Source organism: Serinus canaria, chromosome 9 (assembly GCF_022539315.1).
Source record: "Serinus canaria isolate serCan28SL12 chromosome 9, serCan2020, whole genome shotgun sequence".
Classification (NCBI taxonomy): domain Eukaryota; kingdom Metazoa; phylum Chordata; class Aves; order Passeriformes; family Fringillidae; genus Serinus; species Serinus canaria.
In genome coordinates, this window is record NC_066323.1 from 1,631,538 (window position 1) to 1,646,339 (window position 14,802).

Below are 14,802 nucleotides of genomic sequence, written 5' to 3' on the forward strand. Positions count from 1 at the left end.
GGTGTTTTGCTACTTTGAATCGCCGACGTCATCGGAACAAATCTTTGCTGGGATTTTTTTTTACAAAACCTGAGGTAAAATTTCATGAGAAAAAATTCAAATTTTGCTTTTACCTCAAGATGCTGCTCTGCTTTCCAACCTTACATTTTGTAATTCTCCTTATAAACCCCTTTTCCCTCAATTCCCAAGGATTTTCCAAGCTGCAAGGCCAGCTTTTACTTCTCCCGAGCACAATTTGCTAAGAAAAGAGGGGAATAATTAAAATAAATCCTGTTTGGATGAGGAAGGATTTCTCACCTGGCATCTTTTTCACAGAGGGTTTTTGGGAGAAGGTCTCTGTCCACGTAGACGGTGTTGGGGTAGTACCAGACTGTGAGCCTGCAGTCCTGGATGCCACACAGGATGTTGCAGCTGTCGTTCCACGCCAAACTCTGCACCATGGTCCCTTCATTTATAAACAACAAATCATGAGAATAAATCAATCAACAGATAAAGAAAGAAAGAAGATATTTCCAGGAGAAACTTCCAAAGAAATGGAATTAGAACACAGTGCTTATTCAGCATTTTTTAAGGTTTTAACTCCCATTTTGTAGCGTTTTAAAAGCTGCTCTGGATGGAAATGATAGAAAAATCAACAGAATTTAGGTAAAATTTGCTGAAATTGTTTCTACCTCTATCATATAAAAGCCAAAGTTTTTTTTTTTCCAAATTCAATTTCACTATTCATTAAGCAAAATGTTGTCTCTTGCATTAAATACAAATTTATTTCCCTCCCAGCACCTTCCCAAGCACCAATTTGAATTTTTCTCACCTATTTTGACAATCTTCTGCTCTTTCCCAAACCTCTTCACCGAGGTGATGAAAAGATCTCTGTTCTTATCAATAAAAGCTATTTTTCTCTCACTTGTCAGTCCTTTCTGGTCCAAAGCAATCTCCACAATCTCTGTCTGAAAAGATTAAAGAGAATTTCTGATTTTTATTTTGGACATTCAAATTGATTTTTTTCCTAAAAACAAGGCCCCAAAATTCTTGGATAAACTGGGTTAGAAAAACAATTTGTGTGTGATTTCTCTGTGGAATAAATCATTCCATGGGGTTAAAATTAAGATTATTTTAAAGTCCTTTCCAACCCAACCCATTCCATGATTCTGTGATTTTATAAACTAAATTTCACCCAGATTAAAACAATTCTGCAGACAACACAAAGCATTAGAAGTCAGCTGAAAAGCTCCTTTCTCTTAAGATTTTAAATCTTTTAATGTGTTTTTAGTCCCATTATTGAGGAAAACCATCAGTGATTCTTAATTTCTGAGTGAAATAAAGACATTAAAGCCTTCCTTTACCTTGTGGGTCAGAGGTTTGCCATCCCCCAGGGGCTTCCCAGACAAAGCTTCAAAGATGTAGATAACTGAAGAGAATAATGATATACTTTATTAATAAAAGCAGAAGTTGTTAATGGATTTTTCCAGGGATTCCATTCTTTTCTGAGTGTAATTTAGTGCAAGTGGATAAAATATTCCATGTGAGTTTTACCAGAGGTTTTCACATGGTGGTGAAAACAAAATCTTACAAAAACCTGAATTTTCACTTCCTATCCCTATTTTTCACCTCCTGCCTCAAAAGGGGCTTTCCAGAAATGACACCAAATTGTGATAAAAGCCTGCCTCCATCATTTAAATAAATCCACATTTCCAACATCAGACTGACTCCATCTTAACCCACAATTTCATCAGCGGGAACGTTTAGAAAGAGAGAAAATTAAAAAATCCCATCAGGGAGTAAAACCTTATTCAATGATTTCCTGTAAATATCCCATGGATCAGCTGGAAATTCCGAGCCAAAGCATTCTCTGGAAGTTTGAAATGAGTTTTAAGCAAGCCCCATTCACCAGCTGAGTTCACTTGTGTGTTTTGCTGGTGAATGCAGCAGGGTTTACCCTTCTCATCAGCCTTGTCCCTCAGGGCCAGGGTGTCACTGCTCAGGGACACGGTCAGGGCACTCAGAACGTCTGTCCTCAGGCCGGGGTACTTGGGGGAGGAAATCAATCTGCCTTCATAGGAATACAGATAAAGCCCTGCACCATCCACCAGAAGGAAATGCCTAAAGATAGGGGAAAAAAACCCAACAACAAAGAAATAAATCAGTAAATGATATAAAAAAAGGTATTTTCCATCATGGGGAAGTGATGGTTTAATATCAGCAACTGTTCTTCCAGCTTGCAGCTTTTCCCAAGCTTTACATTTTCAAGATATCCTGGAAGTTCTGGATGGAAAAGTTTGGGTTGAATGTATTATTTTTTCCAGGAGAAATATTTATTAGTCAAATATTTATGATTTATACCTGGGTATTTTTTGTTTATTTCTGATATTTCAATTTGAGCTTATTTTGTTCATTATATATATACATATACATATATATATATATACACACATTATATATATATACACACACATATATATATACACATATATATATAAATATATATAAAAATATAAATATATATATAAATGCATTAAAATATAATAACTACAAATATTTACAATACAGATAATAAATAAATTTATTTATGACACATATAATAAATAATTAAATTTCTTTGTTTAATAGTTACATTCTGTTGATAATGAGCATTTTAAGCATTTTAAGGCACCTTTCTGCTTGGAGAATCAAACTCACAGTTCCTTCCTTCAGGTCAAAAATCAATGGAGTGTTCCAGTTCCTTGTCCTGCAAATATAAAAAAATCAGCATTAAAGTTTATAAAAATATGTAAGACTGCAAGGAAAAATCAGCAAAATTATGTTTATATGGATTATTTTATTTCTAAAATATTTTAAATATTTCTGAGTTTTTTACAGTGATGTGCACCAGCATTCACTGAGCAGAAATTCCATTGAATATTTCAATTATTTAAAATTAAAAAAAAAAATTAATTAATCCTCATGCTTCCACTGAAGTCTCTGCCACTCTTTTCCAAACAATGTGAGAAAGAGGAATTTGTTTTACTCACAAAAACGCATAACACTGCAGGGAAAAATTACCAAAATTATATTTACATGGATTATTTTATTCCTAAAATATTTTTAAATATTTCTGACTCTTTTACAGTGATCTGCACCAGCATTCACTGAGCAGATATTCCATTGAATATTTCAATTAATTAAAAATATTTTTTTAAAACAAATAAATAAAAAATATTTTAAAATAAATTAATTCTTGTCCTTCCAATGAAGATCCTGCCACTTTTCCAGACCAAGTGAGGCAGAGAATTTGCTTTACTCACGAGAATATCTAACACTGCAGGAAAAATGGGCAAAATTATGTTAATTTATTTTATTTTATTTTATTTCTAAAACACTTTAAATATTTCTGACCCTGATACAATGACCTGCACTAGCATTTAATGAGATATTCCACTGAATGTATCAACTAATTAAAAGTAAAACTAAAAAAAAAATTTAAATAAATTAATTCCTGTGCCTCCAATGAAGTTCCTGCTGTTTTTCCAAACAACCCGAGGAAGAGGAATTTGCTGTACTCACAAAAATATGTAACACTGCAGGAAAAATGGGCAAAATTATGTTTATATACAATGATCTGCACCAGCATTCACTGAGATATTCCATTGAATATATCAACGAATTAAAATTAAAATTAAAAACCATTAAATGAATGAATTCTTGTGCTTTTATTGAAGTTGCTGCTGCTTTTGCAGACCAAGTGAGCAGAGAAGGCGCTGTACTCACGAGAAGACGTAGCACTGCAGGGAGGTGGAGACCACCAGGTATCCATAGCTCAGGGAGGCTTTAATGACCCTGTCCCGGAATTCCAGCAAATCCACGGCATCGTTGATGACATTGTGCACCTGGCACAGGGAAAGGAACAACAGAGCTGAAATTCAAATGGGTTCATGAGATATTCCTGCTCAGAAAATGATCTGAGATGGAGGAATGTTCAAACTCTGAATATTGTTCTGTTTTGCTAAATTTGTTGGATATATTGAAGCAGATAAGGCATAAATAGAATTAATATATATATTTATGTGTTTATTTTTAAAGTTTTTTTATAATGGTGTAAAGTTTAGTTCACAAATAGATTATTCAATTATGATTTTTTTAAATTTTGAGTTTGGTTATATTTTTCACCAGAGGAGGTCTGAAAATTCCCATTTGAAGATTGTTCAGCTGTTGATAAAATTGAGTTATTGAAATGAACACGTCACTGTTTATTTCATTGTTATTTAAATCCATTTAAATATGTGTTACTTAAATAAACACTTCATCCAAACAATCCAGCAAGATCCAGGACTGGGATGAAGATGCTGCAGAGCTCTGGAATTTTTCTCATTCCACAGCTGGAAGCACAGGAAATTCAGGAGACAGGCTGGGTGTGCAGGCTGTGGTTTTGTTACTCTGCTTAAAATTTGCTCAAGAAAATCAGAATTTGCCTGAAATCAACAGAGATTTTTCAGCTCAGAGATTTTAAGGTGCTAAAAATCCAAGGGGGGGACCTTAAACAAAGAAGTTTCCTGGTTTTTGTGGGGTTTGGGGTGTTTTTTTGAAGATGTCACCGTTCTGAGGGTGGTCACTTCCTTCTGATGTTCTCCATTATGCACCAATGCAAAACATGGACTGACCTCAATTATTCCAAGAGCCTGGAAACCATTTCCAAGGATATGTTAATTGCTATGCCCACCACAGCCTCACTAATTAACTTTGCCATTGTAATACTCAGGGAAAAAAAAAAAAATCCATCTGCAAGTTTTTGGTAGGATTTTGTAGGATTTTCCTACATAACATATAGGAATAAAATCACTGTAAAAGAATGGAAATTAAAAATGAGTCAGGGTTAGCTCCACTTCCTCACTCTCTGCATATTCCAAAAGAGAATTCAAAGCCCTGGAGATCATTCCCAAGTGCATCTGGAACGAGTCGATGTCTGGGAATGAGGGGAAAGTTGGGAATTTTGGGCTGATTTGTGCTGTGTGTTCCCAGACACTGACTCACAGCACCCACCCACGGCCCCAGCCCCAAATCCAGCCCTGCTGCTGCTCCAACTCTTCCCAACTCCAAACCCAAAACCATTGAAGGGTCTCACTAGGGATTTAGGAACTCAATGCTGAAAAGCCCCAAAAGTTTAATTTGGAAAATGTGGAAGGATGGAAATCTTGATTATCCCAGAGAACAAACCTGGTGAGTCAATGTCTGGGAACACAAACTCAAACCCAAATTCCCATTTTCCATTCAAACAAGCTCTGTGATGGGGCTGCCCAGCTCTGAGGGGATTTTTCCTTCATGGTTCTTCTCCTAATTAAGGTAATTTGGAAGTGGATTTTACCTTCATGGTTCTTCTCCTAATTAAGGTAATTTGGAAGTGGATTTTACTTTCATGGTTCTCCTAATTAAGGTAATTTGGAAGTGGATTTTACCTTCATGGTTCTCTTCACTAAGGTAATTTGGAAGTGGATTTTACCTTCATGGTTCTCTTCACTAAGGTAATTTGGAGGTGGATTTTACCTTCATGGTTCTCTTCACTAAGGTACTTTGGAAGAGGATTTTACCTTCATGGTTCTCTTCACTAGGTAATTTGGAGTGGATTTTACCTTCATGGCTCTTCTCCTAATTAAGGTAATTTGGAATGGATTTTACCTTCATGGTTCTTCTCCTAATTAAGGTAATTTGGAAGAGGATTTTACCTTCATGGTTCTTCTCCTAATTAAGGTAATTTGGAAGTGGATTTTACCTTCATGGTTCTCCTAATTAAGGTAATTTGGAAGAGGATTTTACCTTCATGGTTCTTCTCTTCACTAAGGTAATTTGGAAGTGGATTTTACCTTCATGGTTCTTCTCTTCACTAAGGTATTTGGAAGTGGATTTTACCTTTATGGTTCTTCTCCTAATTAAGGTAATCTGGAGGTGGATTTTACCTTCATGGTTCTCCTAATTAAGGTAATTGGAAGTGGATTTACCTTTATGGTTCTTCTCCTAATTAAGGTAATTTGGAAGTGGATTTTACCTTCATGGTTCTTCTCTTCACTAAGGTAATTTGGAGGTGGATTTTACCTTCACGGTCTCTTCACTAGGTAATTGGAGTGGATTTCCTCATGGTCTCCTAATAGGTAATTGGAAGTGGATTTTACCTTCATGGTTCTCTCATAAGGTATTTGGAAGTGGATTTACCTTCATGGTTCTCCTAATTAAGGTAATTTGGAAGTGGATTTTACCTTCATGGTTCTTCTCTTCACTAAGGTAATTTGGAAGGGATTTTACCTTCTGGTTCTCTCCTTAAGGTAATTTGGAAGTGGATTTTACCTTCATGGTCTTCTTTCACTAAGGTAATTTGGAAGTGGATTTTACCTTCATGGTTCTCCTAATTAAGGTAATTTGGAAGTGGATTTTACCTTCATGGTTCTCCTAATTAAGGTAATTTGGAAGTGGATTTTACCTTCATGGTTCTTCTCCTAATTAAGGTATTTTGGAAGTGGATTTTACCTTCATGGTTCTTCTCTTCACTAAGGTAATTTGGAGGTGGATTTTACCTTCACGGTTCTCTTCACTAAGGTAATTTGGAAGTGGATTTTACCTTCATGGTTCTCCTAATTAAGGTAATTTGGAAGTGGATTTTACCTTTATGGTTCTTCTCCTAATTAAGGTAATTTGAAGGTGGATTTTACCTTCATGGTTCTCTTCACTAAGGTAATTTGGAAGTGGATTTTACCTTCATGGTTCTCCTAATTAAGGTAATTTGGAAGTGGATTTTACCTTCATGGTTCTTCTCTTCACTAAGGTAATTTGGAAGTGGATTTTACCTTCATGGTTCTCCTAATTAAGGTAATTTGGAAGAGGATTTTACCTTCATGGTTCTTCTCCTAATTAAGGTAATTTGGAAGAGGATTTTACCTTCATGGTTCTTCTCTTCACTAAGGTAATTTGGAAGTTTTGCCACTCCCAGTGCTGCTCCACCACGTGGGCAAAGATGACCTGGCCATTCCCACAGGCTCCTGCCAGCTGGGTGCCATCGATGGACCAGGAAATGGCAAAAATGCTGCCAGTGTTGGGCTTCTCCAGGGCATAAGACCACTAAAAACAAGGAAAAAAACATCATTTCAGTCACTCTGTGCTTTTAGAAATCATTTCTTGTCAGAAATAAGCTTGCAGGGTTGGGATTTTTCAAGCAGCGACAATAAATGAAGTTTTTGTTGCGTTGGGATTGGATGTTTAAGTCAGAGTCTGGGAAAAAATAAAAGGAAAAACAACAAAAAAATAAAAAGTGAATCAGAAATGAAGAAGTCACAATGCTGGAAGTACATCAGGTATCAGTTTTCTACTCATGATTTATTCCAAGTGGGTTCTCATTCATAAATCCAGGCAATCACTACGTAAAATTAAGGTGCTAAAGAAATAATTACATTTTCTCCACTCTGTTACTGTCCAAGTGAAGGATTAATTAAAAATTTCCTCCAGCAAATACCTTAATTCTTAATTCCCTCAGCCTTATCCATGAAACTCCTCTGAAGTTTAAATCCTTATTAAGAAATTCTTGTCAAAAATTAGAATTTCCAGACCAAGACTTCTTTAAAAATTTCCTGCATATCAGAAACACAAATCATCCTGAATCTCCAAACAGATGTTTCCCTGAAAATGGATGACAAATAAGAATTAAATAATCTTTTTAGGGAGTTTTAGGAAGATATTCAAGCAGCTTTTAAAACAAGAAGCAAATCTCAGTTATTTCCTCTTTATGTAATAGAATATTTTTTAAATGTAGGAACTGAAGAACTACCTGAATATTCAAATATATTTAAAATCTTAATGAGCAAATCAACAATGAAAATCATGTGGCTGAAGTTAAATGCAAACATTGGATTGACTTTTGGAGACATGAAATTATCCCAAAAGGGGCACAGCTGGAAGAAAATCCTCACCTGATGCTTCCAACACATTTCATATTCTGATTTCTTGGCCAGAGTATAAAACCCTAAAAATTAAGTCCTTGACAGAAAGTCTTCATATGATTTAGGATACAGAAATCCCAGAAATCAGGGTCCTTGTATGATTTAGGTGGAAGGAAATCCCAAAGTCTCCAGTAAAATAAAGGTGCTGGACTCCAAAGGTTCAGTGGGAAGGGAATTCCATGGGTGACACCCAGCCCCAGTCGTGCTCCTGCTCTGGGAATTCTGGGTGGAGCTAAAGCTCTTTTTTCCACACCAGGGGGACTAAAAGGGGATGCTGGCACTGCCTCAAGTTCCATTTCCAAGCCTTGCTTTGAAGGCTTCACCTTCCCCTTCATCCCCTGTCTGTGTGAGCTGCACTTGGGAAGGGATTCCCATTCTGGAATTCCAGGGAAGGCAATTCCCATTTTTAGAAGGAAATTCCCATTTTTGCATTCCAAGGAAGGAAATTCCCATTGTGGAATTCCAGGGAAGACAATTCCCATTTTTGGAAGGCAATTCCCATTTTGGAATTCCAGGGCAGGCAATTCCCATTTTTGGAAGGCAATTCCCATTTTGGAATTCCAAGGAAGGAAATTCCCATTTTTGGAAGGCAATTCCCATTTTGGAATTCCAAGGAAGGAAATTCCCATTTTTGGAAGGCAATCCCCAGTTTGGAATTCCAAGGAAGGAAATTCCCATTTTTGGAAGGCAATCCCCAGTTTGGAATTCCAAGGAAGGAAATTCCCATTTTTGGAAGGCAATCCCCATTTTGGAATTCCAGGGAAGGCAATTCCCCTTGTGGAATTCCAGGGAAGGAAATTCCCATTTTTGGAAGGCAATTCCCAGTTTGGAATTCCAGGGCAGGCAATTCCCATTTTTGGAAGGCAATTCCCAGTTTGGAATTCCAGGGCAGGCAATTCCCATTTTTGGAAGGCAATTCCCATTTTCGGAATTCCAGGGCAGGCCATTCCCACTTTGCCCAGTGCCTCAGGGCTGCAGTGCCTGGCCAGGATGAGCAGAGCCCAGACCCCCAAGAGTGAAGCCCAGCAGTTCAGGGCTGGCTGCAGCTGGAGCTCCATCCAGATGTGCTGCCCAGCTGGAATCTGCCTGGGATCCCCGGCAGGAGCTGCTCCAGGCTGAGCCCTGCCTCTCCCGGGTCCTTTCCCCTGGATCCAGAACCAAAGGCCACACACCAGAGTTAAAAACCACTTCAAGGAGCTCCAGGAATGCTTTTGGGAGCTCCTTTTCCATGGAAAGCAGAGGCATTGCAGCTCTGATGGGATCCATTCCCAAAACTCCTTTTTTTTTGTAATTTTTTTCCTTCAGGCCATTGAAAAATCACTGAAATATTTCCAGATCCTAACCCACATTTTTAAAAAATCCCAGGAAAAGCCATTTCCAAGCTTTATTTTCCAGCTGTTCCGAAGGCTGTGTGTAACTCAGAGCACTGCAGTGATTCATGCTCCCTGCAGAGGGCTGGGACGTTCATCATGGCCATGAAATGGTACCAGAAAAATCATTTCAGCTCCTCATCTTTAAATAGAAACAATTTAAAAACTGCAATACTTGCTGTGGAATTCCTAAATAAGACAGATTTGGTTTTTTAATTTAGGAAAGGTCTGACTGGGACTCCAGGAATTAATATTGGTCCAACATGAATTCAGTATTTTGGGTTCTACTTTCCCTGTGCAATAATTCATTTTTCACTGAATTCTCTCAAGAACAAATCCAGGAGTTCTAAAAGTTTTGTTTTATTAATAAATCCACAAAAGCAGCAACTTGAGCTTCCTTCTTCTGATTGCACAATGCAGTAAAAGTTTGCAGGATGTCCTCCTCTATTTTCCAAAGAAAATATCAGACAATATTCCATGTTTTTCACAGAATTTCTAGCAAAATTTGATAGAATGAAAAAATATAAGAGGATCAGTCAAATATGCAAACTGCCAGTGTAGTAAAATGGCCAAAATTCACTCTGCAATACAAGAAAAGGTTGAAGAATGTACAGAATAATTTAAAAATTTATGGATTAATGGAAATAATTGCTTTTATTACACAGAATTTTCTCAGCAGAGTGTTGAAGCAGAAGTAAAGCAAAGGGCAGGATTTAACAGTCAAATAAACACCAGCAGAAAATAAATGCTCAACAAGAAGAACATAAACAATTTGAAAAACAACCCAAAACTTTAAATTAAACTGATCAATCCCATCCAGGGTAAGTAAGTCATTAAGAGAAGATGCAGAAATATATTCAGCATTATTTAAATATAAATTGGATGCCCCTATTTACTAATTAAAATGACTAATTTGACCAGTGTTTCATTTTTACTATTTTTTATCTCTGATCCCTCTACACTCCCAAGGCCCTGGGAACACAACTTGCTTGCAGGACAACCACAATAATTTATTTTATATAAAAATATAATAATTAATTACTTTTCATGATGTTTAATTGAAGAACTACAATTTAAAATGTTAATATTAAATTTGTAACTTTGGTCTTTACCATGAAGCTGCTTGGGAGGTAGGAAAAAAATGAGAATAAAGAGCATTGAGTGCAAGAATTGAATTGAATCATGGCCCAGTGTGAACACAGAGGCTGGAGAGGAGTTAATGATCAATATTTATTGTCCTGATGGCTCCCTGGGGAGCGATTTGCAGGGCAGCTCCATTCCAGCAGGACAATAAAAGGGGCTGTGCTGAGCAGAAGAGGCAGCTCAGCTTCCCTCGAGGCTCCCTCCATCCCAGCCTCTCCTCCAGGCAATATCCACATTTCCCCTGAATCTGAGATGAACAAACCTGCTCAGCACACACAGCAGCTGGCAGCATCCTGCTCATCTGGCCTTCAAACAGGAGTAATCAACTCTTACTAAATAATAAACTCGGGTATCAAATAATAACACAAAACTCTGAACAAACTCAGGTAAAATATTCTGAATTTTCTACAAGAAATAAACCTGTCTGCATCAAAATTCCCAAGGACCTGGTCAGTGTTAAAAGCTGATTAAAACATTGGTTTTTTAGCTTGCAGGAGTCTGAGCCAGACTTAACAGTAAATTCAATTACAGATCTGTAGATATTAAAAGAAATCATTTTTAAATCAGCAAATGGACACCTTGCAAAAGAAAACTGCATTTGAGTGCTTTTCCTTCTGGGTAATTGCAATGAAATTTTACTGAGGAATTTGTAATTAAACTCTATTTATACACTGTCAGTGAAAATCAGTGAAATCAGAATCACTACAGAAGGTGACATAGGAAAATTCAGACTTTATCCTTACACCTTTTCTCAAATAATCTTTACTTTAACCTTTACCTTTTCAAACCTCCTAACCTATTATTATAACCTTACACCTTTAGCCTTTCACCTTTTCTCAAATCCCCTTTAAAGGTTCCTCTTCATGAATTTGAAATATTTGAAATGCACACTCCAAATTCATGGTTTGACTGAACTCACCCAAAACACCACAGCAATTTTTTTCCCAGAAAAGAGCAATAAACACAACAAGAAACCAGGATAAAAAAAGTCCCAAATAATCAAAGTTTGCTGCAAAAAATCTGAGCAAAAATGTGCAGAGCCACAGGAAAGAAACAGAGACAATGAGGACAATCTGTGCTCCCAGTGAATGGAGGTGAAACTGCAATAAATTGATTTTAATTGGAGACAAAGCTACAAAAAACCTATAAAATAATTATTCAGGAGTAAACCTTCAAGAAAAAAAAGATTAAATAATAAAAGTGGTTATAATATAGTAATAAAATAATAAATGGTTCTTCTGCTTCCTTTTCTATCAGGTTATTGTTATAGACTCCTCTTTATGGTTCAAAATAGCAATTTATGATTAGTTCTGATCACAAGAGATGCTTGTGAACTCTCTGGTTTTCAGGTAAAGAATTTCCTGTCCTAAAAGGCAAAACATTATTAAAAATAAAATATTCTGGTCAGCAAAAAGCTGGCAACCACAAGCAATTTTTGCTAATAAATCCCACAGTGATATCCTGAGGAATATTTGCTGTATTATCAATAAATCTGGACCATTTCCAGAGTTTTACTGTGGAATTTTCTATTTTTTATTAATTATTAATTTATAATTTATTAATTATTAATTATTATTGATCTATTATTTATTAAATTTTATTAATAGTTTATTAATTATTATGTATTAATTTTCATTTTAAATTTATTTACTAATTTATATTTATCAATTTTTCATATATATATATATATATATATATATATATATATATATATATATATATATATATATATATATATATAAATAAATTTGCAGAATTTTACTCGGGAAAATATTTTTAAATGATTCAAAAATTTGAAAATAAAGTAGTAAAAAATTACAACTATTGTTGATCTATTTTTTAATCAATATAAACCAACTCAGCAGAGTTTGACTCACCCCAGTTTTGTCACAGAGACGCAGAGTGTTGAAGGAGCCCACAGCAAACAGCTCCCCATCGGGAGCCCAGGCGATGGCAGTGAGGGGATACTCGTGGGGCTGGCAGCTGAACAGGGCACGGCCAAAACTGTCCCAAACCTGCAGCAAAACCCCAAATTCACCCAGGGCACCTCGCTCTGGGGCACTCTCACTATCCCAGGAGAGAAATGCCCACTCATCTTTCAGTGCAATCTCAAAAATCACCAGATTACAGGGCAGTTTTGATTTATATATGGATTTTTTTTGTAGTTTTGTTAGTGCAGAAGTGTAATTTCCACTCATGTTTTTATGGTAACTTGAAAGAAATCACCTGCATTTTTAATATATAAATAAATAAAAATAAATAAATAAATAAATATATATATGTATGTGTATATATATATGTGTATGTGTATATATATATATGCATGTGTATATATATATATATGTATGTGTATATATATATATATATGTATGTATGTGTATATATATATATATATGTGTATATATATATATATATGAAATATATAAGTATTTAATATGTCTTGCTTTTATTTCATATAGCTATTTTTTGTACTTTCGTTATTCCAGAAATGTAATTTCGCCTCATGTTTTCAGGTAACTTGAAAAAAATCACCTGTATTTTTAATAAATATAAATATATACATATATAAAGATAATATAGGTGTTTAATATATGTCTTGCTTTTATTTCATATAGCTATTTTTTGTACTTTTGTTATTCCAGAAATGTAATTTCCCCTCATTTTTTCATGGTAACTTGAAAAATAACCTGTTATATATATATTAAAAAAATATAAATAATACAGGTATTTCATATATATCTTGCTTTTATTTTATATAGCTATTTTTCATACTTTTGTTATTCCAGAAATGTAAATTCCCCTCATGTTTTCAGTGTAATTTGAAAAATCACCCATATTATATATATATATATATATAAAATATTTACACACACACACACATATATATAAAGATATAATATATAAAAACATTGATATTTAATATATGTCTTGCTTTTGTTTTATATATATATATATATTTGTATTTTTGTTACTCCAGAAATCTAATTTCCCCTCATATTTACAGTGTAATTTGAAAAATCACACACACACACACATATATATATATATATATATTAATATACACCTCACTTTTGTTTTATATATATATATTTTGTATTTTTCCTATTCCTAAGTATCATTTTCCCTCATGTTTTAGTGTAATTTGAAAAATCAGCTATATTAGGTTCAGTTTTGGTTTATATATATTTTTTTGTATTTTTCTTATTGCAGAAGTGTAATTTCCCCTCGTGTTTCCAGTGTAACTTCAAAAATCACCTGTGATGATATATTGATATTATATATATTATTAATAGATATATTTTAATTTATATCTCACTTTTGTTTTATATACTTTCTTTGGTTTTTTTATCATTTCAGAACTATTATTTTCCCTCATGATGAACTGTAACTTAAAAAATCACCTATATAATACCTCATTTATATTTTATAAATACACTTGTTATACTTTTATTATTCCAGAATTATCATTTCCCCATGACACAGAAATTTTAGAAATTGCCCAAGTTAATGAAGTGTAATTATACATAAATATAAATAAATAAATATAAATATACACATGTCTATGTAATTGTTTAATTAGAATTGGTTTATTTAATGCAACAGACTTACTTTTTGCCATGGTAAATGTCACATAATTCTGGATAAAATGTTCTGTATAAAATATTTTGCACCCCTGAGTTTTAGTTCCTGTAAATTGCCCCAATTCTATAAAAGAACCCTCTGCAAATCAAAAAATAAAAGATTTTTTAAATGGAAATCAATCTACAAAACAATCTGATAATTTATTGGATTTTTAAAATTTCTTCATTGTGTATTTTCTTTTACAGCCATTACACAATTAAATGACAGAACCAAGACATGATATACTTAAAATCAGGTTTTATTGAAGGGAAATCAGTTAAAATCAGATAAATCAGATAAAAACCAGTTTTTATTTAAGCACTCCAAAGGTGCTTTGTATTTTGGATGCAGATTACATGATTATATTTCCTACATCCAAATATATATGAATGTAGGAAATATAATCGTGTAATCTGCATATTTTAAAATATATTTTAAAATTTACTGAGGGACTCACTCATGTCCCTGTAGTAGAAAAGAGCAGTTTTCTCTCCCCTAATTTGATTTGTCAGCTTCTATTAATTCAAATCATCACTTCTATATTTGTACATAATTTTCTTTTTCTTTCACTCCCCCTTTACCAATTTTCACCCTGCAGTATTTAAAAAAGATTTGTAATTTTATCTCACAACACAGAGTGAGGAGTATTTATAAATAACACATTTTCTTCCTGAAAAGTGGAAGATTTCTCATTTCCCTGGGGGCTTGCAGGGTGT

At 34.4% G+C, this 14,802-nt stretch overlaps 1 protein-coding gene across 1 annotated transcript in view; it reads right to left on the reverse strand.

Moving 5' to 3' along the window:
- Positions 1 to 14,802, reverse strand: part of IFT80 (intraflagellar transport 80) — a 33,614-nt gene that overhangs the window by 7,470 nt on the left and 11,342 nt on the right. The window contains exons 8-15 of the mRNA XM_050978065.1: positions 12,343 to 12,480; positions 6,898 to 7,077; positions 3,745 to 3,863; positions 2,651 to 2,725; positions 1,937 to 2,100; positions 1,344 to 1,408; positions 812 to 947; positions 298 to 445 (exon numbers count right to left, since the gene is read on the reverse strand). Coding sequence (XP_050834022.1) covers positions 298 to 445; positions 812 to 947; positions 1,344 to 1,408; positions 1,937 to 2,100; positions 2,651 to 2,725; positions 3,745 to 3,863; positions 6,898 to 7,077; positions 12,343 to 12,480 — 1,025 coding nt within the window. The remainder of the gene's footprint in view (positions 1 to 297; positions 446 to 811; positions 948 to 1,343; positions 1,409 to 1,936; positions 2,101 to 2,650; positions 2,726 to 3,744; positions 3,864 to 6,897; positions 7,078 to 12,342; positions 12,481 to 14,802) is intronic.